The following is a 25,412-nucleotide window of genomic DNA, read 5'->3' on the forward strand; positions in this document are numbered from 1 at the left end:
TTTCATTTTTTATTTTTATTTTTTTTTTTTCAAATATATAATCAAAATTATAAAAGAAAAAGAAATTAAAAAAATAATTTGTCTTTTACCATTTTTTATTTTCATCTTTTTGCAATTTAATTTAAATTTAATAAATATTTTATTATTTATTATTTTCTTACTCTAATATTAAAAAATAAAGACAGAAGCCTAAAATGGTAATTTACATCCTAAAAACAGTATAAATCAAGAATTAGTTCATTATTTTTGTTTTACCCTTTTTGAAATATTATATTGAAAAAATAAAACCCATTATAATTTTTATAAAGTAATAAATATTAAAAATTCTCAAAATTGTTTGTGCCGGGCTGTCGTTAGCTCGTGCCGTAAGGTGTTGGGTTAAGTCTCGCAACGAGCGCAACCCTCGTGTATAGCATGCAAGTCGATCTAACAACTTTGTTGAAATACAAGACAACTTTAGCTAAATGAATTGGAAGAATTTAGGCTTTGTGCAGATAAGAATGTGAAGATCTACGTTCAAGATGGTGTTTAGGGCGGTGAGTTCTGAAGTCGGAGTTTAGGAAGTCAATGTCTGAGATGTTGAGTTCTGAAGTCGGAGTTCAATGTCATGTTTTTTCTAATTTTTTTTAGCGTTCAATTGGAGATAAATTTGAATATATCTGTACTTAATTCATATGCCAACCTATATCAATGTCAAAGCCGAGGAAATTTGGTCGACCGCTCGTTCCTACTCAGCAGATACAATATCTCTTCTTCAACTGCATCAAGACAGATAAGAAACTATCTATTTTGTGGATCTTAGTGGACAAAATATCTATGAGGTGCGCACTCTGTCACCTTCATCCAAGTCCACAGTTTATTCAAGCAGGACTACTACTTCCTTCGTCTTGCCACCTCATTTTCATATGGGACATCCGAAAAAATTGGAACGATACAGAGAAGATTAGTATGGCCCCTGCGCAAGGATGACACGCACAATTCGAGACAATGACACATGCATAGGATAGTGGTATTTACTTTCTTAGACTTAAGCTAGAATATGGTGTTTTAAACTTAAACGCGTATTTATTTTATTTCGGGTCTTTTGTTGTGTCGTTTTAAAGATGTTTTCAAAATACGTAAGTCCATGGCTGTGTTTTAAGATAAATGTTATGTTTTATGGAATTTGAATGAATTCAATGTTTATGATACGTATACAGTAGCGAGCTTAAATTAAGTAGAAAATTTTTGTCCTTCTGTCATGATGCAAGACTTTGCACCTAAGTTGTTTGCATATCCATTGTTTTCCGTACAACGTCAATCATTTATGAGTTAATAAAAATCTTTTCCTCTTTCCTAATTGTGACAATATTTTGGTTTCGGTATATTTTTTGGTTGACGTTGCCAAGATTTCCTTGATTGTGGATTTTGCACGAAGTACTATATCCTCTTCCACCCAAATCTGATATATAGGTTCAAGCATCTTGGCAATTATCGTGTACTGCTTCCTGAGACTCTGACTTTACAGTCTACAGTTGATGCCCCTTTCAAGTTACAACCTGGTAACTTCTCTCCCACCAACCGTTCTAGCTAATATAGGTACCCGAGCTTAAATGTCTCGTTGTTTGATCTCCGCCCCTCTTTTAGTAGGGCCACAAGCACTTAACCAGCTTTACATCTTCTATCGTCGACCATCAATACCTTTTGATTTTTTTAGTACATGTCGTTATGTTGTTTGTATATGTTGAAAATTATTTCATATCTTCCTTGGAAAATGGGTCGTGATGGCAAGTGTGACATCAGCCCAAAACGTTTTTGGCCATTATTGTAGGATAATGCAATTATCAAAGATACGTGATTTTTCTTAGACATGATTGACATCATTGTAAGAAAATTTGGAGGCAGTTGACTTCACGGAGATTAAAAATATCATAGCTTACTAATCCATGTTGAGTAGAAATCGATGGTGATTATCGTCGATGCTATCGTACTGTTGTTCAGGGTATCGATGTTATCTCCTTCTTGCTTTTTTTCTAGATCGTGTAATTTATTGGCCTCTAATCTTGCACGAGCCGTTGCTAGTGACATGAATAGAATGAGCCAAAACATAGATAACAAAGTGGTTCGAGTCGATCGAGAGTACGATATTACTAACTGAAAACTCATCAATTGAAATGGGTGGAACCTCGGCTTTTGGTGCAACACCTCCATGTTAGTGTCTTCTTTCTTTCTTTGGTTTTTCCTCTCGTCAAACTCCCGATTCTTTTCCCCTCCGTATGCATGAATTGGACTGTAACATTTTTTAGACCCAACTTAATTGTTCAACGTGTTGAATTTTTTTAATTCAAGCCATTCTCATTAAATAATAAAATACATAAATATTTTATGTCGGCCCGTAATCATTTATTTAAAGTTTATTTTTTTAATAAGTAAATTATTAATAGATAAAACATTCCGTTATTTATTTTCAAACATCTTATAACAATTTTTTTATTAATAATAAATTTAAAATGATTTGATTTTTTTTTAATTTAAACGTAACTCAATTTAACGAGTTGATAACTAGAAATGTCCAATCAAGATAGAACCGAGAACCTGTCTCCTATTTCAATTCTTGTTCCATCGAAAATTTTCATTTTTTTTTTTATAGAAATTGAGTATATATTCTCTAGAATTTTTTCTCAACTTTATATATAAATATACATAATTAAAAAAATAGATAATTTTCATATTTTAATAATAACTTATATTAAAGAAAATAAACTATAATAATAAATTTATAAGTAAAAATATGATATAATGTTATATATATATATATATATATATATATAGTTATTAAAAACTCAAATTTCATAATATTCAACACATAAATAAAAAAAACAAATTTATTTATTTAAAATAAAGATATATAATAAATTGCGTTTGTTTTCTTTTCTTTTATTATTTTATTATATTATTATTATTATTATTATTTTCCGCCATTTTCTTTTTCTCCCTTCCTTCTCTTCCTGGACCGGCGAGAAGAGCGAAATCCGCACCGCGTAGAAACTCCATCGCCGACGAAAGACCATTGAGAAACCTCAGTCCGCCGATTTCCGATATCGTCGAATCAGGGCTGCTAGGGTCACTGATTGCTTGATGAATCTTCTTCCATCATCGCCAAACTCCTCATTTATGCATGGAGTCTTCACTGCCGTTCGATGCCCCACGATGATTAGAAATTCCGCCGTCATTATCAACTCAGGTCAGCTCCTCATCGTTCATGGATTCAGGCTTAGATTCACATTTTCACTCACATTTAAGTTCTTCACATCAACTGCTTCTCTTCCTCAAAATCTTCCTGTAGAACATGATATATCCGCGCAGCTCTTTACCATTCTCTCTCGCCCCAATTGGCAGAAGCATCCTTCTCTGAAAGTTTTAATCCCTTCTATTTCTCCGTCTCATATCTCTGCTCTTTTTGCCCTTAATCTCGATCCCCAAACTGCTCTTGCGTTTTTCAATTGGATCGGGCAGAAGCATGGATTCAAACACAACGTTCAATCCTATGTTTCTATTATAAATATCCTTGTTCCCAATGGGTACCTCCACATTGCTGAAAAGATGCGGATTTTGATGATTAAATCGACGGATTCCTTAGAGAATGCTCTGTTCGTGTTGGAAATGCTGCGGAGCATGAACCGCCGGGGGGATGATTTCAAATTTAAGCTCACTCTTAGGTGCTATAACATGCTCTTGATGTTGTTGTCGAGGTTTCTCATGATTGATGAAATGAAAAGTGTGTATTTAGAGATGTTGGATGACATGGTTACACCAAATATATATACCTTCAACACAATGGTAAATGGATATTGTAAATTGGGTTATGTAGTTGAAGCAGAGTTGTATGTCAGTAAGATAGTGCAAGCCGGTTTGAGTTTGGATACATTTACTTATACGTCTTTGATATTAGGATATTGTAGGAATAAGAATGTAGATGGTGCGTATAGAATTTTTCTATCGATGCCGAGCAAAGGTTGCCGCAGGAATGAGGTTTCTTATACTAATATGATTAATGGATTTTGTGAAGCCAGGAGGATTGATGAGGCTCTTCAATTGTTTTCACAAATGCATGAGGATAATTGTTCGCCAACTGTTCGTACCTATACGATTCTCATACATGCAATGTGTCAATTGGGCAGGAAAACAGAAGCATTTAGTATGTTCAAGGAGATGACTGAGAAGGGTTCTGAGCCAAATGTATATACCTGGACGGTCCTTATTCATAGTTTATGTGAAGACAACAATTTTGATGATGCCAAGAAAATGCTAAATGGAATGCTAGAGAAAGGATTGGTTCCAAGCTTGGTCACGTACAATGCCTTAATTGATGGTTATTGTAAGAAAGGAATGAGTACGAGTGCCTTGGAAATTTTGAGCTTGATGGAATCGAATAATTGTAGTCCAAATGCTCGCACTTATAATGAATTGATATTGGGGTTTTGCAGGGCTAAGAATGTCCACAAGGCCATGTCACTACTTAATGAAATGCTCGAGCGGAAGCTTCAACCAGATGTAGTTACCTACAACCTATTAATCCATGGACAGTGCAAAGAAGGGCATCTGGATAGTGCTTATAAGTTGCTTAGTTTGATGAATGAAAGTGGTTTGGTTCCTGATGAGTGGACTTACAGTGTCTTTGTAGGTACACTCTGTAAAAGAGAGCAGGTTGAAGAAGCTCGTCTTCTCTTTGACTCTCTAAAGGTGAAGGGCATAAAGGCAAATGAAGTAATATACAGTGCTTTGATTGATGGCTATTGCAAGGTGGGAAAAGTCAGTGATGGCCATTCATTGCTTGATAAAATGCTTAGTGATGGATGGGTTCCAAATTCATTTACTTATAATTCCTTGATTGATGGATATTGCAAAGAGAAAAATTATCAAGAAGCTCTTTTACTTATGGAAATAATGATCAAGAGGGGCATTAAGCCTGCTGTTGATACTTACACCATTTTTATAGAAAATTTATTAAAAGATGGTGAGTTTGACCGTGCTCATAATATGTTTGATCAAATGCTTTCCACGGGTTCTCATCCTGATGTATTTATATATACTGCATTTATTCATGCATATTGTAGCCAGGGTAGACTAAAAGATGCAGAGGTTTTAATTTATAAAATGAATGAAAAAGGAATATTGCCAGACACTCTTCTTCATACATTATTGATTGATGCATATGGACGGTTTGGATCAATTGATGATGCTTTTGACATTCTGAAGCATATGCATGATGTTGGTTGTGAGCCATCTTTCTACACATATTCTTATTTAATTAAACATCTCTCGAATGAAAAACTGAAAGAAGTAAATAGTAATTCGGAGTTGAGTGATTTGTCATCAGGGGTTGCCTCCAATGATTTTTCCAACTTTTGGAGGAGAGTAGATTATGAATTCGCTTTGGAGTTGTTTGGGAAGATGGTCAAGCATGGCTGTGCACCTAATGCTAATACTTATAGCAAGTTTATTACAGGTCTTTGCAAGGTTGAATGCTTGGAAATAGCCCAGAGGTTGTTTGATCATATGAAAGAAAAAGGACTATTGCCTAATGAAGACATTTATAACTCTCTTCTCGGTTGTTCTTGCCGATTGGGATTGTATGGGAATGCAGTGAGATGGTTAGATATCATGATAGAGCAAGGACATTTACCACATTTAGATTCTTGCAAGCTGCTGCTTTGTGGATTGTATGGTGAAGGAAATAACGAGAAAGCAAAAACAGTGTTTTATAGTTTACTTCAGTGTGGGTATAATTATGATGAAATGACTTGGAAAGTACTTATTGATGGCTTACTTAAGAAGGGCCTTGTTGATAAATGCTCTGAATTATTTGGCATCATGGAGAAACAAGGTTGCCAAATTCATCCTAAGACATATAGTATGTTGATTGAGGGATTTGATGGTATTCAGGATATCGATTAATCATTTACAGGGTCAAGGAGGACAACAATATTTTGTCTTTCAGTTTGTTAACTAATGAACTGCAAATTTGTTACCCACTTTCCCACTCTTTATCACCTTTGCAACGAACTTCTCTGGTAATTGAAGGTGATGTTGTTCAGTGGAGGGTGCGCGTTTGGATTTTTTGGGTGGGTACCTTATTACGGGCAACCACGTCTTAACAAGTAAAACTTCAGCAACCATGCGAAGGCAAGCTCTTTTACTCTTTTGATTTTGTATATTCTTATATACATTTAAAGTTCATATGTTTGTTTTTCCTTTGAGCGATCTTCTCCCGGCAACTAACCTGACATTGTTTATTAATTGGAGAGCCTTTTTTAACTTTTTGGTTTGGAGGTGGTTTTTACCTTCCTTTTGTACATTTCAATCAATAAAATGATTTGCAAGGGGATTTATGTTACTGAGTTAAACTTCACATTTATTTGTTGAGCTTGAGATAGAGCCCAAGTGTCATTTTTTCATTAGGCAGTCTGCCATGAAGATGAGCATTTCAGGAAGATACGAGTTTTGACATAACATTAAGATAATAACCCTTGTTATTCTTCTCTCTTGATGTTTATATTATTTGTCTATGAAGTATGGATAATATAAATTAGTTAATGTGTTCCTTCACATATCGAACATCTTGACATTTTGGCACTTGTCAAGAACTCTTATACTAGATAGTCAGTTTCATTTTTTTTTTTTTTTTTAATTGTAGGCTCGTGGACATAGCTAAAGAAGATATGTTGAGGAAAGTTGAGGCTTCAGTAGAAACACTTGCTCATTCTTTTAGCATATTACTGAGTGAATATAATTCATTTTCTTTTCATTGGATCGTAAAAAAGCTTTGTACAAGGCGTAATTATTACAAAAGTGGAAAATGGGATAAGGTGTCACCTCAATCTAGGCTAAGGAGGAGGTTACATAAAGGTTCTCCCGTTAGCAATGGTGACAGGACTAAGTATTATGGTTTCTATCTGGGAGTTCAGACTAGAAGCAATTAGAACAATGGTACGAAACTCTCTGATGTCTTGATTGAGGATAGGGATTATCTCAATGCATATTATAATTCTTGGACTGTCTCAGAGAAGAGTTTAGAACCTGGATCCGTGAGTTCACCAGCAACTTCTTTTCTAGTGTCTTGATGATGACAGAGAGGTAACCCGACAATATTAGGACCATTTGGAACCTTAGGATTGCAGAGGAAATTGAGTCCTCCCGATACAGTTTTTGTTTTTTGATATCTATTGCGGTGGACTAATGGCAAGCTTGACCTTATAATGTTTGCTCCCCCACCTTAATTGATGTTTATTGTGCTTTAGTCCCAACAAGAGCTTGGACTACTTGTTTATTCATTGCCCTTTTTCAGGAAGCATGATGTGAGCCTCTGTTTCATAAATTTAGTGTCTTTCTAGTGGCACCATACTGTTTCTAAATTTTTGTTAGGATCCCAATTTCAAGGAACAATATAACTATGTTGCTGTATCAAAAGAGAAATTACAATATCAAATAACCTTTCAAGAGGGTTATCTCTCTCCCATACTACTATGGACTTACTTTTCAAAACTATGCACGCCCTTACAAGTTCCTAATCCCCTCTAGTTATAACCACCCTTTCCTAATAAACTACCAAGTAATTACAATTGTGCTACTAATAATATTCCAAATATAACCTTAATATTACTAAAACTCTTTCGGCTAATGGTTGAACTGATTGACCCTTTCTGCTAAAAGCTAGAGTTGAGTGTTCTGGTGAAATATCCTTTAGTCTCTTTGCTATAAACGATTGGTGGGTGTAGGACCTATGGCTTTTCCTGCTTACACTTTTTTGTTCAATTTATTTTTAAATATAGATTGTTCTATTTGATTTTACTGCAAGCATAGAAGTTTGTCGATAAAATAGCAAGAAAGGGGAGATAAGGAGTCTCTTGACAGTCCCAGAGCAGCACGAATTATTGTGAAGTACTCTCATTTCAAATTCATATAAAAAGGAAAAATTACTGAAGATCACTTGAAGAAGAGACAGTGAACTATACAATTTCCCGAAGATTACAAAAGGATCTAAAGTCATATCCAACGATTTTTCTATTTCTTTCCATCCAAAGCAACCAAAAATAAAACTTGAGCGATGTTTCTCCGAACTTATGATCAGAACTAGAAATTGGAGTAGAAATTAACCGAAAAGTGCTGTTATAAGAAAGGAAAATCACAAGTTTCTTAGACCTCGAGTTGTCTGGACAATCTCCAAAATTAATCCCAAATTCTTCCCATCTTTCCAATACTGGTACTCACTATTCATTACCCTTCACGTAACAAGTTTTATAGCAAAAAACTAATAAGTCCTCCTAATATCTTAATAATATTCCTATTATCTCCCCACTTCATTTTACTTTGCCTATAAAACACTCCCTGGCCACATTGTGTGGATTTATTGATGGAGTAGAAACTCACGCCAAGTTATTCTCTACTGCAAATTCAGAAATTATAGATGAATAAATTTCATAAAAGGTACAAAACTCTCCCTTGGTGTTAAGCTTCCCATTAAAAAAATGTACAAAACCTCCATCCACACACTGGCTTGTAAGACCATCTTCAATGATTCATTGGTTGATTAGTGTAAGTTTGTTACTGTTGCAAGCATGCCGACCTTCATCGACGTCCTAACCTTAGATTCATCTTGCATTGCCCATTCTGTACCAAAATTTAGGCAACCCCCTTTCTTATGCTTCATATTGTTTTATTTTTGGAAAACCATCCAAGCAATTAGGGTTATTTTCCTCCAGTATGACCAATCTGCCGCCTCCAAACATATCTAAATAAATCCGAATCACTTCAAAGATTCCTTTTTGGTTCGTAAGTAACTTCAACTTCACCTGATATTAGAAGTTTCATTCCACCCGAACCATATCCAACGTTCTTGACTGGCTTGCACAAGGGGGATGGGATGCCTCACTTCAATAGCTCCAATAATATGTTGGCCCACCCACAAAACTTATCTTGCTCATTCATTGGTGCAAAAATAAGGTGTGTATTAGTTTTATGAAATGGATCCTGTGTATTTTGGTTAGCCCAAACCCATTCGATGGTCTTCTTTCAACTTCTAATTAGCGTTAACAACAAGAGATTATTTGTCTTGAATTTTCTGTTTTTCCATAGGTTCTTCAACCCAGTTATCTTCCCTCCTTTCTCCCATTTTCTCAGGCATGCATAGATGCATTATCCTTCCTTTTACTGTACCTTTTTTTGTGCCACGGTTGCTGCCTATAGTTCCACTGACAACCACAATTGAAAACTTCCTCCATTGGTCATTCTTCTACTTGTGTTAGTCGCTCATCTCATTCCTTCTGTATTTTCTCCCTCCATCTGATACCTGTATGCTTGTAATTTTGTTTCCATCTAACCTGCTCCTGAACTTCCTTGCATCTCTGTCATCTAATCTGTCTCGCTGGTGATGATAATTCTTCATCTTTTCTTCCTCTCTTTCTGTCCAACTTGGTCATAGTTGTATCGACCTCTACCCATACTGTTTGGAAGCGCAAAATGTGTTGGGATTCACCCTTAGCTGCCACCCTCCTATCTAATAAACCTGGCATCGGATAGTTGGCTGCAAAATTTAACATTTTCTTGCCTCAATCTTGACAGAAGAGAAGACCTTAACTAAGCTCTGCCAATGGCTTTATATTGAACAATGTCTTTTCTTCTCCCATTTTTTTTCCCTATTTCATACGTTTCCAATAATGTATACCTTTGAATCCATTCGCAAGATTTATCTGTACCAATTTGATACAAGGTATTAATTGACCAAAAATGCTTTATAAACATTAGCTTACCTATGTTACGTGTGTGATATCTGGCAGCCTCCAATCCATCTTTATGAGGTTTAGTTGATAGTTTTTACTTACCCAGGATGGTGGATAAAACTGACGTTTGTATTGGGAAAGGTCTTACTACTTCAACCTTCATTTGAAATTTATGGTTTTAAAAGTATTGAAACTAGGATGTTTGTCATTAATTTGAATTGGAAATTGACTCGCATTCCCATGCAGAATATAAATGTGAAATTGTAGATCTTAGATTTTTATTTTTATTTTTTTATTTTTTGAGGAGATCTTTGTGCCTTTTATATATATATATACACTTTGCTTTGTTAATTGGATGTCTATAAGCGAGCTTAAAAATATTGAAGTTTAATTATTTTGTAATTGATTAGAATTTAAAAGTGGGTAACAATAGAGAAGTTACATTTTTGGAGTTTAGCTGAGAATTAATAAAACTATGTTAACTAAGCTTATTCTTCGCTCTGTGCAGTTTTGAGCAATTATGCATCAAATACACAAATATAAAGCTGCCATAACTCTTCAACCAGGTATTCATCGTTTCTTTCTCTTATTCAGTGTCAAATTTGAATGCCATAATGATATTTAGCACCAATTCAAGACAGAGCAAGAAGAAATTGATCAAAGCTGGCATACTATTTGTTGATATTCAAGCTCTCCTGTATCCCATTTAGAAGGTTCATCTCTCCTCTTTAGAACTTTGATCCTTGAGTTATGAGCTTCTACCCATTCTTTTGCAGTTGATTTCTTTTCATTTTAAAAACTTACAGAAATGATAGTTCTAAGAAACTATATCATCTAAAGTACAAAAGGGTGAAAGAAATTCTAAAACTTAAGGTTTCTTGGATCAAAGTTTATTATATTTGATATGAGTTGCAAAACATTTGCCAAAACTGTCCTTAACCATTTGCAAACTGAACGCAACTCCCTTGAGAAGACTTAAATTAAAAAAAGTGCTACTGAACAATTTGTTAACAAGAAGAATGCCATGATGAACCTGTTTATTAACAAACAAATTGGATAGTCTGAACCTGAACCGTAAGTTCAACCTGTTTGAACCCTTCGTACCCAACTTAGCCCCTTTTATGCTATGGAAGTAAAGAGCAGGGTAAGCTTATTTCCTTAAGTAAAGGTTTGTGCACTCTTGGACAATATTATTTGAAATTGAAGGGAGACGGTGAATAGTATTGAAGCTTTCATTCAAACCAAAAGTAATTATTGTTTTTTAGGAGTTTTTTTTTCTTTCGTTTGTGCTGTCTGGCCCGTGTGGACCATTTTATATTTTCAATCACCTCGGCTTCGCTCCTCTCAAAAAAGGCCAACAGCAACTATTGTGGTTTTGTTTGTGCAGAGATTGAACCTCTGAGTTCTTTGGTCGGTTGTGATACAAGGATTGTGTTAAACTTGGTGATTTTTGCAAACATCAAACTTCTAACTGGACAACTGATTGGTTTTCAAGTAGCAAATACATTGTGTGTCCATATCCAACGTGGTTATCACATGGCCACAGGATATCTGCTGTCTTCTGATTTTTCATACGTGAGTGCGTATACCTGCCTGCTACAATGAACACCCAACAAGTACTCAACTCATCCTGGTTGCAGTGGTGTGGTTCAGTCAGTGTCTCACATTATTTCTAGAGCATTACTAGAGGAACACTTGGCGCAGCTGTAATTGAAGTAGAAGCTAGAAAAATTGTAGTTAGTAAATGAAGGCATAGATGAAAAGAGATATTTTAACATTCAAGTGCTTGACATCAAAAATATGTATGAGATTCGTTTAGTTTTCATTAAATTACTGTAAATATTCAACAGGAGTGTCCTGAGACTAATTCTATCAATAAAATGGCACCTGCCGTTCATTATTTCGAACATTTGCATGAACATCAAAATTGTTTGTTTACATTTTAAATGAGAATGAATATAGTCTTCTATTCTGATTGCATGTTTTCCCCCCTGAAAAATGATCAGGAAACTTCAATATTATCTTGAAGCTGGCTTAATATTATTCATGTGGACAGACTTGGTGCAGGCTGATAGGCGAGTTAATGAGAGAGAAAGGGCATACTGAAAAGGAAGACTGAGAAATGCAACTTCAGGTCCTGAATCTGAGATCCCACGTCGGTTAAGGAATAGAGTGAATCATTCTTTATAAGGTGTGGTAACCTCTTCTTAGTAGACGCGTTTTAAAATCTTGAGGGAAAGTCGGAAGAGGAAACCCCAAAGAGGACCATATTGAGTTTGGGCCGTTACAAATAGTATTAGAGCTAGATACCGAGCAATGTGTCAGCGAGGAGGTTGAACCTCAAAGGGGGGTGGACACGAAGTGGTGTGCCAGCAAAGACGTTGGGCTCCGAAGGGGAGTGGGATGAGAGTCCCACATTGATCGGAAAAGGGAACGAGCGCTAGTAGGGCTCGGAAAGGGTGTGGATTGTGAGATCCCACATCGGTTGAAGAGGAGAACGAAGTATTCTTTATAAGAGTGTAGAAACCTCTTCCTAGTAGACACGTTTTAAAACCTTGAGAAGAAATTCGAAAGTGAAAGTCTAAAGAGGACAATATCCACTAGCGGTGGACTTGAACCGTTACTTGTGTAGAGAAGGTCGGTAATTTGGGAGTATATGTAATTTCATTCTGCTAGGATAATGGTGTTCAAACTTTGGGATCCATTAGGCTGAAACAGCTACTCTTTACAGAACTTTTGATAGCCAAAAAAAGTAGAACAATGTTACAGGAAGAACTTCGATTCTTTCCATGAGCAGCTAGCACCTGAAATGTTGTCGGGATGGAGCTGCAGGCAGCTGGATAATTCCTTTCTGTTGGAACCTTGCGGATTTGATAGCCGAGTGAATTCTTTTACGACACTTTACCTTAGTTTCAGGAGAATTTTCTTCTAAGAGACCACGAGATTCTAGAAGTTGACGAAAACATCTTGAGGTAAAACTGTGTGTTTGTGGATCAATGGAATTCAAAAGGAGCTAGGAATTTCTTGATATGTTCGTCTCTAAAGTACTTTTCAAAGGAAATACCGGAGGAGATGTGTAACGGTCAAAGCCCATCGCTAGCAGATATTGTCATTTCTGGGGTTTTCCTTTCGGGCTTCCCTTCAAGATTTAAAATGCGTATGCTAAGGAGAGATTTTTATACCCTTATAAAGAATGCTTCTTCTCCGCCCCAACCGATGTGGGATCTCACAAACCACCCCTCTTTGGGGCCCAATGAGCTTCATTCTCGTCTCCAACCAATGTGGGATCTCACAATCCACTCTCCTTCAGAGCCCAGCTTCCTCGCTGGCACTAGTTCCCTTCTCCAATCTATGTGGCACCTCCCAATCCACTCTCCTTTAGGGCCCAGCATCCTCGCTGGCACTCGTTCCTTTCTCCAATCTATGTGGGACCACCCAATCCACCCCCTTTCGAGGTCCAGCGTCCTAGCACACCGCCTCATGTCCACCCCCTTCGAGGCTCAACCTCCTTACTGGCACATCGCCCGGTGCCTGACTCCGATACTATTTGTAACAGCCCAAGTCTACCGCTAGAAGATATTGTCCTCTTAGACTTTTCCTTCCAGGCTTCCCCTCACGGTTTTAAAATGCATCTTATAGGGAGAGGTTTCCACACTCTTATAAAGAATGCTGCATTCTCCTCCTCAACTGATGTGAGATCTCACAATCCACCTCTTTTGAGGCTTAGTGAACTTCGATCTCCTCCCAAACCGATATGGAATCTTACAATATGGATATCTTTTAATCCAATGCACTCATACTAAAGATGCTGATGTGAGCTGAACCTTGGATTGGTACGTTGCTTGGGAATTCTAGGAACAACCTTCACCAACTCTCTAGCGGTGAAACCTCCTTTAAATAGTCAAAACATTTGTTGAATTTTAACCTTTGAATTTTACAAGTATATAATTAAATTTAAATAGTCAAACATTCGTTTGATTATTTAACCTACAGAAATTCTCCTTTAAACTAGTAGAGCCCAGGCCTCGCAAAAACCCGCTTCGAATAAGACAGGAAATCCTCATTTAAACTAAGAATGAGGACGGAATGGGGAGAAAATTTTCCCAATTAAATAAACGGGGCCGGAGATGAGGATTATATTCTTTATTCCCATCTCGTCCGTGACCTATTTCATGTCTACGTGCTTTGATATAAATATATTCTTAAAAAAGGACTTTCTAAATTCAACTTTAAAGTTCCAAAATATATAATTTTCATGAAAAATTTTGTAGGGACGAGAAATGAAATAAGTGACAGGGATAGGAACATGGAACACTTTTCCGTCCCCACCCCTCGTCGCGAACGAAGGTCACTCAACACAAAACTATTCCAAGTCAACCATACTTAAACTCTTCTTTAACCATAATTTCACATCCTCATAATCAATCACTTTCATTCAAGGCGGTCTCATTTCGTTCATCTACCCCTCGTTTACTCAAGCGTTCCATTTTAAAAGAAGATATCTGTGCAATATCTCTTAAGCTATTCTTTATCGACATTTTCATTGACACTTTTCATAAAATTAAGATTTTCCCTTTTATGTCGGTAACATTATTTAAAATCGAGAAGATCTAGAATGGTATGATTACAAGAGAAATGATACCTTGGAAAGAACAATGGGTGGGAGTAGGTTAATGTGAATGCAAACCAATCTATTTATAGTTTTTTTAATTTAATTTTAGCATTAAAGTTTTAAAAAAAAAAAATTAAACAAATAATAAACATATTAGATGGAATTTTATATTTGGATTTAAAATAAAATAATATTATTAAAAATTAATTGAATTCTGAGAATTAAAATAAATAAATAAATAAGTAAAAAAAGTCAAACAGCGTGTCACTGAATCAAGGACGACGCTGACTTTTATATTACGATTTCCTAGGCCTCCAGAAATGGAAATTCCCGAGGGGCATATCTGGTAAATAACACTATTTTATAAGGGTAGTTACGTAAATTGACAATGATCGGCGGACAGAAATTGCAATCAGAACGCGGCGGCGTGGCAGAACAGGCCCACCGCCACCGAACGCAATCCTTTTTTTTTTTCTTTCTATTTTCTTCCATTTCTTTAATTCTCTCAAAAAGATGTGTATGATTCACGAGGCACTCTCCGCTAACTGTGGCGCTAAATCGCTCATTGATCTTTCTTTTTTTAGGTTGGTTGTTTTTTCATTGCAATTATTCCTCTGTTTCTTTGTATTTCTAACGCGATTGTTCGCGAAAATTCTCTGCGGTTTTTCTTTCTGACTTCTCTGATTCTGCCGTTGCAGATTTTCGAGGCCGCGTTTTTTGGTGCAATAATCTCTGCCCCACCCTTTTGTTCGTCTTTTTCTCGTTAGATTTCTGGTTTCCTTTTTTTTTCTTTCGGTGGGGCAGGGAGTTTTGCGCCGGTAGTTTTCATTTTGTGAGGGTTTTCTTCTCTTAATCTCTCCGATTTGGAGGGGAGGAGGAGGAGAAGACGATGAATCTCTTTTTGTTTCTGTGATTTTTCTTTCAGCTTCGCGGCATGGGTATGATTAGGGTTGTTTTGTTGTTTTAAGAAATGACGAGGGCGATTGTGGCTCCTTAATCTTTTGATTTGTGTTCGGCGATATGGGTTGCTTTTCTTGTATTAATCCTCGTACTAAAGATGGAAGCAGGGTGGAAATTGATAGTTCTGTGCGATTTGAATCCCGGAATTCTGTTAATTCCTCAGGTTTGTCTTCATTTCCCCTGTGATTTATATATCGGATGATGAACATTTTCTGTATTGGGAAGGATATAGCGTTGTAATGATTTGACGACATTGTTGGTGTTGATAATCTTGTTCTTATTTGTACTTCTACAATGTGCATTTGGGTAATGATCTTACTGTTAAGGCTATTAACCATTAAAATCTAGGTTCGAAGGGGAAAGAAGATCAGGTCATCACTGAAAGCTGTTCGAAGGGGGGCGTAGCTGCTCGTAGTTTCACGTTTCGTGAACTCGCCACAGCTACGAGAGGTTTCAAGGAAGTGAATTTGCTTGGAGAGGGTGGTTTTGGACGCGTCTATAAAGGACGTTTGGAGTCGGGACAGGTGAGGATTCCTTGCATTTTGTCAGCTTGTTATTTGGTTCATTGAGTTATGTATACCATTTGTTGTTGTGGGCAGATTGTTGCAGTTAAACAGCTTAATCGTGATGGCCTTCAAGGCTTTCAGGAGTTCATTGTGGAGGTTCTCATGTTGAGCCTGTTGCACCATGCCAATCTTGTCACCTTGATTGGTTACTGTACTGATGGAGATCAAAGGCTTTTGGTCTATGAGTACATGCCTATGGGAAGCCTGGAAGGTCATCTTTTTGGTAAATGATTTTCTTTTTTTACTCTGCCTTGCTCCTTTTAAATGTGTTCAATTAGATTTTAATAATATGAACTCGTTTTAACGATTAAGGGTGAGATCTCATATAGGTTAGGGAGGAGAATGAAGCATTTTTTATAAGGTTGTGGAAATATCTTCTAGCAGACGCGTTTTAAAAACTTTGAGAGGAAGTCTAAAGAGAACAATATTTACTAGCGGTGAGCTTGGGCTGTTACAAATAGTATTAGACACCGGACGGTGTGCCAGCGAGGACCTTGAGTCCCAAAGGGGGTGGACACCGGGCGGTGGGCCAACGAGGATGCTAGGCCCCGATGGGGGGTGAATTGTGAGATCCCACATCGATTGGAGAGTGGAATGAGTGCCAGCGAGGACGCTGGGCCCCGAAGGTGGGTAAATTGTGAGATTCCACGTCGATTGGAGAGGGGAACGAAACATTTTTTACAAGAGTGTGGAAACCTTCCCCTAGCAGACACATTTTAAAAACCTTGAGGAAAGCCCGAAAAAGAGTCCAAAGAGGACATGGTGGGCTTGGGCGGTTGCCAAGAGCTATTTTGTTTCTAAAAAAATAAAAGAAACTGGATGCTATTAGTTCCTATCCAAGTTGCATCTTCCTTTTTGCAAGCACTATCATCTTTTTTGTCCAATTTATAGTGAATGATCATGTGAATATCCAGACTATAATCATATACATGGAATATGAGAGGGACCTGGCCCGACTTGGTCCAGGACCAAGTTGGCCGATGAATTGGGTGAATCAGCCTAGCGATTACGGTTTCTTATAACTCCAAAATCTCATGTTCGATAAGAAAATGTTTGATTTGTTCATTGTTAACTTGTTATTTTTCGAAGGGGAAATTATTATGTTGAATTGATATAGATCTATAGAAAGAAGTAAAGAATCAAACTAATTATGTAATCTGGTACCTTCATGGTGAATTTTCTTTATTTCAGATTTGAATTCTGACAAAAAGCCACTGAGTTGGAATACAAGGATCAAGATTGCAGTCGCTGCTGCCCGAGGCCTCGAGTATCTCCACTGTAAAGCAAATCCCCCAGTCATATACCGTGACTTGAAGTCGGCTAATATCTTATTGGACAATGATTTCAATCCTAAGCTTTCAGATTTCGGGCTAGCTAAATTGGGACCTGTTGGTGACAATACTCACGTTTCGACGAGAGTAATGGGAACGTATGGATATTGTGCTCCAGAGTATGCCATGAGCGGCAAATTAACCCTTAAATCCGATATTTACAGCTTTGGTGTGGTTATGCTCGAGCTTATTACGGGGCGCAGGGTTATTGATTCTAAAAGGAAACCAGGGGAACAGAACCTAGTTGTTTGGGTTAGTAATTTACTGAACTTTTTTGCTCAATGATTCTATATTACTCTTCACATCTGTCCACCTTTTACATCGTTTTCGTTCAATTTGCAGTCCCGTCCTTTACTTAAGGATCGCAGAAAGTTCGTGCAATTAGTCGATCCCCTGTTGGAAGGACACTTCCCACTTCGTTGTTTGCAACACGCCGTTGCGATTACTGCAATGTGTCTTCAGGAACAGCCGTCGTTTCGCCCTCTTATTAGTGATATTGTCGTAGCTCTCGAGTATTTGGTTTCTCAGAGTTATTTACAAGAACTACGCCATGTTAAGATTCTCGGTTCATCACAATTATCACCTTCACAACATAATGAAGACATCAATGCCCAAGAATCAGGGATTCCCTGAAATCCCTAAACTTCTGTTTGGAAATTGCTGTACAGAAGCTGCCGAAAAAGCCACGTAAGGAATCCGACATATCGAGTTTCTTTTAAAGCATTCAATCCTATTTTCATATGCATACGATCTTCTATTTTTTGTTCGTAGAGAGAATTTTTAGGGGGCGGGTCACTACTCAACTGTGTCTTGATTGTTAAAATTCGTGTAGATTTTAAGAACGGGAAACCAGAAACGAGTTAACCGCTTGAATTCAAACTTCGAGAGGTGAAGATCTTTTCGAGATTGTTAATACACTCTTATAATCAGCTCCTCGATATGCCCTGTAATCTTTTAGGGGTTAGGACAAAGTTCACTTTTTTCGGTGTTATTATCCCAACCGTCTTCTGTGACTGATATGAGTCTTTCCTTTTCGTATACGTGCTTTCTTTCAGGTGCCTAGACATGTCGTGAAACGTGTAAGATAAAAGCAATGTGAAGCATATGTTATATTTATTGTAATATATTCCGATTCAAAGGATAGGTATATAACCTGTACAAAGCTACGTACAAGTATTTGATTCGATTCGATTTGAAGGAGAAGGAACGTCGTGAATGAACATGTTTTACGCCTACGTCGGCAGAAAGAATCTCAGTTAAAGGTACGTATCGATTTTCTGCTGTGTTTTTAAGTTCGTATAAGCTCAGTTCAGCTCGATGACCGCGAAAGCTACTTGGGACATTCCAAGGTACATATCATTGTCTTTGCTCGGATGTATTTGTAGATGAATAATACTCGTAATTGGAAACCATATGTGTAGTTTTGTAAGAGGATCCCTGAATCTCTTTTTTCTTTGCAATACATTACCACCTCTCTTTTCTATATTGGAAAATGTGAGTTATGATATGAATAATACAAGCATCTTGCCTCTTGCAACATTATTATTATTATTATTATTATTCGAGTTTCGTGTATGAATTAGGATAAGACGACTTGCCTTTGAGAGAGCTAGCGGGATAGATTGATGATGCTTGTGTCTGAAGTTTCTTTGTTTATAGCTAGAGGACGGATTTGTCAGTCCATCGCTAGCAAATATTGTCTTTTTGGGTTTTTTCTTTCGAGCTTCTCCTCAAGCTTTTTAGAATGTGTCTGCAAGGGAGAGGTTTCTACACCCTTATAAAAAATGTTTTGTTTCCTTCTCTAACCGATGTGGAATCTCACAATCCACTTCCTTCGAGGCCAACGTCCTTGCTGGCACTCTTTCCTCTCTCCGATCAATGTGGGATTTCACAATCCATCAACCTTTGTGGCCTAGCGTCCTTGCTGGTATTCGTTGATCTATCCAATTGATGTGGAATCTCACAATCCACCCTCATCAGGGCCAGCGTCCTCACTTGACCCACTGTTCGATGTCTGGCTCTTGTACCATTTGTAACCGTCCAAGCCCATCGCTTGTAGATATGGTCCTCTTTGGGCTTTCCCTTCTAAGCTTTCTTTCAAGGTTTTTAAAACGTGTTGCTAGGAAGAGATGTGGGATCTCACAATCCATCTCCCTTCGGGGTCCAGTGTCTTCTTTAGGCTTTCTCTTATAGGCTTCTCCTCAAGGTTTTTAAAACACGCCTATTAGGGAGGGAGATGTTTTCACACTCTTATAAAGAAAAATGTTTTGTCTCCTCCAACTGATGCGGGATCTCACATACACCGGCCCTATAGATTTAAGAAATTCCATCCAACAATCTATCATACCAGAAAACTTAATATGGGCGATCTTTGTACTCATATGATGCGTAGATTTCACAAGTAGTCCTGTTTCAAGTTTAGAAACATGTGTACTAAAAGAAAACAGCAAAAGTTGAGAGTCCACTGAGATGTGAAAGTTAAGGCACCACCTAAGTTACAGAAAAGAAGAAGGAAAGAAAGAAAGACGTGTGGTGCTGGTTTGTTAGAACAATGTGAATGAGGAAGCAGTGAATTGATTACTAAATAACGACGGGCGGGGAAGGGGTTGGGTTGACTTGACCGAGCAACCCCCTTCAAGGGGTCGTTAGGTCATTAAGTTGAGTAATCTCCGTAACGAGTCTAAGGACAGAACGAATCTGAAAAATTGATTGATTGAGAGGTAAGTGTTGAAATTTTCTCACATTAAGAAAATGAGTTTCTAATGCACTATTTTTCTTTCTTTCTTTCTTTTTTTAACTAAATTATTTAAAATTCTCTTGAATTTTATTTTTGTTTAAAAAATACCACTCGAATGTACTTTTTTCATTGATATTTTCAAAAGCTGTATTAATATCCTTCGATTATGAAATCTTTAAAATGCAAAAAGGGAACTCCGTATCAATAATAATAATAATAATAATAATAATAAAAGAAAAATGCATAATTCTTTTTGTCCTACTAGTCTAATTCAATGATTTAATAGTAAATTTGGAGGTTGAATTATGGTCCCATAAAATATATTTTAATAGCTATAATCTTTTAATTAATTAATTTTTAGTTCCCTTTTAAAATTGAAGACTTATTATATATAATTTGACCCCAAAAAATAATTGTAGAAATAAATTGCTTTGGTGCTGAGTCACTAATGCAAAGTCTTTTTATTATTTAATTATTGAATTAGTTTATATTATTTTTACTCTTTTATTTTTTTATGAGATAATGATAATGGTTGGTTTTGGGGCCCACTTGACATTATTTATATTTTCTTTTTTTATTATTTATTTATTTTTGAAAGATTCCTAGTCTTAGATCTTCCAAATCTAATGGAACCCTTCCATCTCTCACTTCAAAGGATAAAAGTGTCCTTTTTTATATTTGTAAATAAAAAATTAAAAAATAAAAAAAAGTTAAAAATTATGGTTGAATTTTCAATCATTAATATCTATAATTATTTAAAAATATAAAAAAAAAAATTTAAAAATAAGGTTAATATCCTTAACCTTTTAATAAAATATTGATATAGTTAATGTCTTTAATAAACTATTGGTATCGTATTAGACATGTTTCTAAAGCTTCGTACAACTCAAAGTTAGATTATTTTCACACATTGGTACTAATTCTTTCGATTTGTTTTGTCTTTCACTCACGTGTTTTTTAAAAAAAAATTAAGAGATCGTTTGACAAAGAATTGGCCTAAACGAATCACGTTTGCTAGTACACCTTATTAGTATAGGTAGCTGCTCTCATTCAAACATAGAAAATTGGTAAAAGTAAACTCATATTTAACTGTCAACATGTTAGGGTGCACATCAAAACATAAACTTTAAACGTTAAAATTTTTCTTTTGTGGAATTTGGTTAGATTTTTTTATGTTTGAGTTGGGTCGAATTTTTTAGTTCGATTTGTGGGTTTACATTTTTTTTTGTTGGGTCAGCTCCACTAAATCGAAAATAGAGTCACAATCCAACTTTACTTTACCCTACTTTTAACTCGGATGAAAATGAAAAATATTTGACATTTGTAACTAATATTAGTAATACATTATGACGTGTGAGTATTTAATATTTGAGCTTCATTGATAATTAAGATTTTTTTAAATAACTCAAAAAAAAAAAACCCGACAACCCAATCCAACCTAACTCAAAGATTTCAGACCGAGTTGGATCGGTTGTGAACTCTGTTCAAATTACTCGAGTGACCAATCTAAGAAACTCGAAATTTTAGATTAGTCCAAAAAAAAAATTTCCAATCCAATCCAACTGTGTATGCTACTAAACCAAAATTCAAATAAAATATTTTATACTATGTTAATCATTGAATGGGCCGATTTTCTATTAAAATTAAAATTAAAAAATAAAAAGAAAAAAAAAACTTGGTGGGGAAGCATGGATGTGAGCATTGACTTAGTTGCAAGAATATATATATATATATAATATATATTTAAAAAGTAATGGAAAATAATTTTAAGACACGTGGGAGTGGGACACTAAAGGACCGAACCGGACCAAACCGGACCGAACCGAACCGAATTCACTTTACGTGGTAGAACAAGTCAAACTGGAAGACAAGGGTTAGGGGCGTAATTTCCAGTGTCCTTCGCAGAACTGTGTCGACATCTTCTTATATCAAGCCCATCCCATCGCTAAGCCTCGAAGCAAGCTCCGAGCCTCCCTCCATGGGCAACCTCTGCGGCACTCCTGTCGACGCCCACTCCCTCCCTCCGACCAAGCCTTCCTCCCCCGGCCACCTCACATCTACACCACGCGCCTCCTCCACGCCGCTCGATCTTAAAGTTTACACTCTCTCGGAGCTGAAGACGGCCACCAAGAATTTCCGCCCCGACACGCTGCTCGGAGAGGGCGGATTTGGGCGGGTCTTCAAAGGCTGGGTCGATAGGGAAACCTACGCGCCGTCTAAGGTCGGCGTTGGCATCCCCGTCGCGGTCAAAAAGTCAAATCCCGACAGCTCTCAAGGCCTCCGGGAATGGAAGGTTTATTAATTTCCAGCTCAATGTTTTTTATTTTAAATTTTTAAATTTTTAAATTTTGTGGGTAATTTTCATAGGCTGAGGTGGAATTCTTGGGGAAATTTACCCATCCAAATGTTGTGAAATTAATCGGCTATTGCTGGGAGGACAAGCACTTTCTCCTTGTTTATGAGTACATGGAGAGGGGTAGTTTGGAGAATCACTTATTTCGAAGTGAGTTTCCGGTTTTGCCCTTCTAATTTGACTAAATAAAAGTCCTTTTTTTTTTTTATATAATTTTTTTTTTTAATTTTTTTAGAGGGTGTAGAGCCACCGTCATGGGAAACGCGGATTAAAATAGCGGTGGGGGCGGCGCGTGGATTGACGTTCCTCCATACGTCGGAGAAGAGCGTGATTTACCGCGACTTCAAAGCGGCTAATATTCTCCTGGACTGGGTAATTATTAATTATTAGTTTTTGTTTTTTTAATAATTATTTTGATTTTTTTATGTTTAATATAAAATAAAAATGTTGTTATTTCAGGATTTTAACCCAAAATTGTCGGATTTTGGGCTGGCGAAACTGGGCCCATCGAATGGTTACTCCCACGTCAGCACGGATCCAGTGGGCACCTGCGGCTACGCTGCCCCTGAGTACATTGCTAGTGGTATTATTTACCTTCCTTCTCCTCTTTTTTTTCAAAATGACTTTAATACCCCTGAACTTTTTAGTAAATTCCAAATAGACCCTTCAAGAAATTTCCCTAACGTGTAGGTCAAAATTAGGACACATGTACGGGTATATACGGGTTGAGTTGAGAAATTTATTTGAATCAATCCAAAATTTCGAGTTGGTTGGTGAGTTGGTGATCTAAGCAACCCAAACAGAGTTCACAATCTAACCTAAACCTTCTATTTTTGGGTTGAGTTGTTGAGGTTAGATGAACACGACCCTTCACAATGGTATGATATTGTTTTTGGGCCTCATTACAATAGAGAGAGTATTCATTGATTATATAAACTCAGCCGATGTGGAACTTTCATCATCCAACACCTCCCCTCGAACAAAGTACACCTCCTCTTAATCGAGGCTCAATTCCTTTGGAATCTTAGTCACTTTTTACTGCCTTCGAGGATGCTTGACTCCTTTTCTTTTGGAGGATGCTCGACTCCTTTTCTTTTGGAGTCCTTTGTTCGATATTTGAGGATTTACCAATCTATTGGTACGACTAAGTTTAGGGCATAGCTCTGTACTATGTTAGATGAACACGACCCTCCACAATGGTATGATATTGTCCACTTTGAGTATAAGCTCTCCCAAAAGGCCTCATACCAATGGAGAGACTATTCCTTAATTATAAACTCATGATTATTCCCTAAATTAACCGATGTAAGACTTTTATCATTCAACAGATGAGTTGTTTTTTAATTATTTTAAAAATGCATACGGTAAAATATTATTAATTTTCATAATAATCTTAATAGTAGAGTTTGGTTGTGTTGTAACCCTATTTTCGAGTTGGTCAGGTTGACCCACCAAAACAATATCAACTCACGAACCAACTTGAATTTTTCGAATCTTTTCACAACCTCGACAACAATTGAACAGGACATTTGTACATTAAAAGCGACGTGTACGGGTTCGGAGTGGTGCTCCTCGAGCTCCTGACCGGAATGCGGGCAGTGGACCCAAACCGACCAAGTAAGTCTCACAACTTGGTGAAGTGGGCCAAGCCATCACTGAGCAACAAGAAGAAGATGACGAAACTAATGGACCCAAGACTTGGGGACGACTACTCGCCCGGAGGAGCCTGGGGCACAGCTGAACTCATTTTAAAATGTTTGAAAATGGACCCCAGAGATCGGCCCTCCATGGAAGAGGTTTTGGTGACCCTTGAAGAAATCAGTACCTTCACAGACAGGCCCAAGAAGAAGCCCAAATCAAGAGCTAGGAAGCCCAGACCTTAATGACTTTGGGCCTCACTCCTCAGCCACACTAAGCCCAATGTATGAGGCCCATTTAGATTTTCAATCCCTCTTACGTGGGCTTCAACTATTGGCTGATTTTAAGTGGTTTTATATTATTTTTTTATATATATATATATATATATATATTCTTTTTTTAAAAAAAAAGTTTGTAGATGTGTTCCGTATAAAAAGTATCTTGGTTAGATGTTTTACGAGTCCCTTTCGACGTTGTCATCATGAACCTCATCGTTATCACGTTGTCATCAGAACTATAGCTAGTAGGTCCTCAAGGCGCGACCTTGACGTCGACTACAACTCATAGTTCTCATCATACTGTTATGGACATTGTTCTCAAATTCTCTAGTAATGATTAGTTAGATCTGAGTGATTGAAGACCCCTAACCATGATTTGTTCGAATACGGACCGCATTGGTAAACGAGAGTTGGCTAGACTGAGTGATTGAAGACCGACCCCCCTAACCGCACCCACAAGGCTTTTATAAAGTTTTCATAAGGTTCACTGTATTTTTAAAGCTCAACCCTAACTCTATCAACTTATAATGATACTACTATAGACCCATGCCCGGGTAGATAAACTAAAAGAAACTAATCGGTCAACCTCTAATAGTCTCCACAGAGCACAAATCAAACATAGCCAATTCTAAAATATTATCCCGGCTCTCAACAAACGAGCTTAATTCACAATTAGGAGATTGTTGGTGAACTCCTAATCGTCCTCGTATAACAATATTAACATATTATGCGTCGTTTTCTTAAAAAATCAAGCATCTTAACGGTTTCAGTTCTAAACTTAACATTCTTTTAATCGTTCTAATCAACTCATCTCAGTTCTAAACTTTAATAACACGCTTCTATAGATATTACAAGTTTGTCTTAATCTGACCTCTGAAAGTGCTGTTACTACCTATCATGAGTACTTTTTAAGTCGGTTTGGTTTCTGAGAAAACTTCAAATTCTTCCCGAATCTTTAAATAGGTCTTGATGTTTGCGCAAAATCTAGTCCATATTCACAACCTCTCCATGTGGAAGCGAGGAAAATACTCACATCGATATAGTGCTATGTCCAACACGTTCTAATGTCTCTAGCGGAAGTCCTTGTCATGGTAGTAAGAATCAAAGGGAAGAAGACAACATACCACAACTTGGCTAGTACTAAACTCGTAGGTTGTTTCTTCTTTTAACCGCCTCTTC

At 36.9% G+C, this 25,412-nt stretch overlaps 3 protein-coding genes and 1 non-coding gene across 9 annotated transcripts; all 4 read left to right on the top strand.

Moving 5' to 3' along the window:
• Positions 1–894: 894 nt before the first annotated feature.
• Positions 895–1,000, top strand: LOC111806241 (U6 spliceosomal RNA). The gene has a single exon (XR_002816791.2). It is a non-coding gene; the product is annotated as a U6 spliceosomal RNA (small nuclear RNA).
• A 1,944-nt stretch (positions 1,001–2,944) lies between these two features.
• On the top strand, positions 2,945–11,667 carry LOC111805206 (uncharacterized). 4 transcript variants are annotated; one of them, XM_087128553.1, is made up of 5 exons: positions 2,945–3,223; positions 3,326–6,165; positions 10,267–10,324; positions 10,396–10,471; positions 11,146–11,667. In XM_087128553.1, exons 1-2 carry the CDS (start codon positions 3,118–3,120, stop codon positions 5,935–5,937), a joined length of 2,718 nt encoding a protein of 905 aa, XP_086984679.1. In that variant the 5' UTR covers positions 2,945–3,117; the 3' UTR covers positions 5,938–6,165; positions 10,267–10,324; positions 10,396–10,471; positions 11,146–11,667. The 4 variants fall into 4 exon arrangements, with proteins under 4 accessions (XP_086984679.1, XP_086984676.1, XP_086984677.1 ...); XM_087128550.1 differs by having other exon boundaries at positions 2,945–6,165; XM_087128551.1 differs by having other exon boundaries at positions 2,945–6,165; positions 10,400–10,471.
• A 3,130-nt stretch (positions 11,668–14,797) lies between these two features.
• On the top strand, positions 14,798–18,775 carry LOC111805207 (putative serine/threonine-protein kinase PBL21). 3 transcript variants are annotated; one of them, XM_023690149.2, is made up of 8 exons: positions 14,798–14,954; positions 15,069–15,493; positions 15,679–15,854; positions 15,930–16,119; positions 17,088–17,479; positions 17,570–17,914; positions 17,999–18,115; positions 18,283–18,775. In XM_023690149.2, the coding sequence occupies exons 2-6, from the start codon at positions 15,391–15,393 to the stop codon at positions 17,858–17,860; spliced, it is 1,152 nt and encodes a 383-aa protein (XP_023545917.1). In that variant the 5' UTR covers positions 14,798–14,954; positions 15,069–15,390; the 3' UTR covers positions 17,861–17,914; positions 17,999–18,115; positions 18,283–18,775. The 3 variants fall into 3 exon arrangements, with proteins under 3 accessions (XP_023545917.1, XP_023545915.1, XP_023545916.1); XM_023690147.2 differs by having other exon boundaries at positions 18,060–18,115; XM_023690148.2 differs by lacking the exon at positions 17,999–18,115.
• Positions 18,776–21,903: 3,128 nt separating this feature from the next.
• LOC111805209 (putative serine/threonine-protein kinase PIX13) lies at positions 21,904–24,605 on the top strand. Its single transcript, XM_023690150.2, has 5 exons — positions 21,904–22,257; positions 22,332–22,467; positions 22,553–22,689; positions 22,777–22,900; positions 23,842–24,605. The coding sequence occupies exons 1-5, from the start codon at positions 21,943–21,945 to the stop codon at positions 24,198–24,200; spliced, it is 1,071 nt and encodes a 356-aa protein (XP_023545918.2). The 5' UTR covers positions 21,904–21,942; the 3' UTR covers positions 24,201–24,605.
• The last annotated feature ends 807 nt before the right edge of the window (positions 24,606–25,412 follow it).

The sequence above is a fragment of the Cucurbita pepo genome, chromosome 11 (assembly GCF_057944985.1).
Source record: "Cucurbita pepo subsp. pepo isolate OVF chromosome 11, ASM5794498v1, whole genome shotgun sequence".
In the NCBI taxonomy this organism is placed as follows: Eukaryota; Viridiplantae; Streptophyta; class Magnoliopsida; order Cucurbitales; family Cucurbitaceae; genus Cucurbita; species Cucurbita pepo.

Bases quoted from the DNA above. Each gene is read 5' to 3' on its own strand.
- LOC111805209 (XM_023690150.2), top strand. From the start codon at position 21,943: ATGGGCAACCTCTGCGGCACTCCTGTCGACGCCCACTCCCTCCCTCCG. The intron at 22,468-22,552 runs GTGAGTTTCCGG...TAATTTTTTTAG, and splicing joins GGAGAATCACTTATTTCGAA to AGGGTGTAGAGCCACCGTCA. The intron at 22,901-23,841 runs GTATTATTTACC...ACAATTGAACAG, and splicing joins CCCTGAGTACATTGCTAGTG to GACATTTGTACATTAAAAGC.
- LOC111805206 (XM_087128550.1), top strand. From the start codon at position 3,118: ATGAATCTTCTTCCATCATCGCCAAACTCCTCATTTATGCATGGAGTC.
- LOC111805207 (XM_023690149.2), top strand. From the start codon at position 15,391: ATGGGTTGCTTTTCTTGTATTAATCCTCGTACTAAAGATGGAAGCAGG. The intron at 15,855-15,929 runs GTGAGGATTCCT...TGTTGTGGGCAG, and splicing joins GACGTTTGGAGTCGGGACAG to ATTGTTGCAGTTAAACAGCT. The intron at 17,480-17,569 runs GTTAGTAATTTA...TTCAATTTGCAG, and splicing joins AACAGAACCTAGTTGTTTGG to TCCCGTCCTTTACTTAAGGA.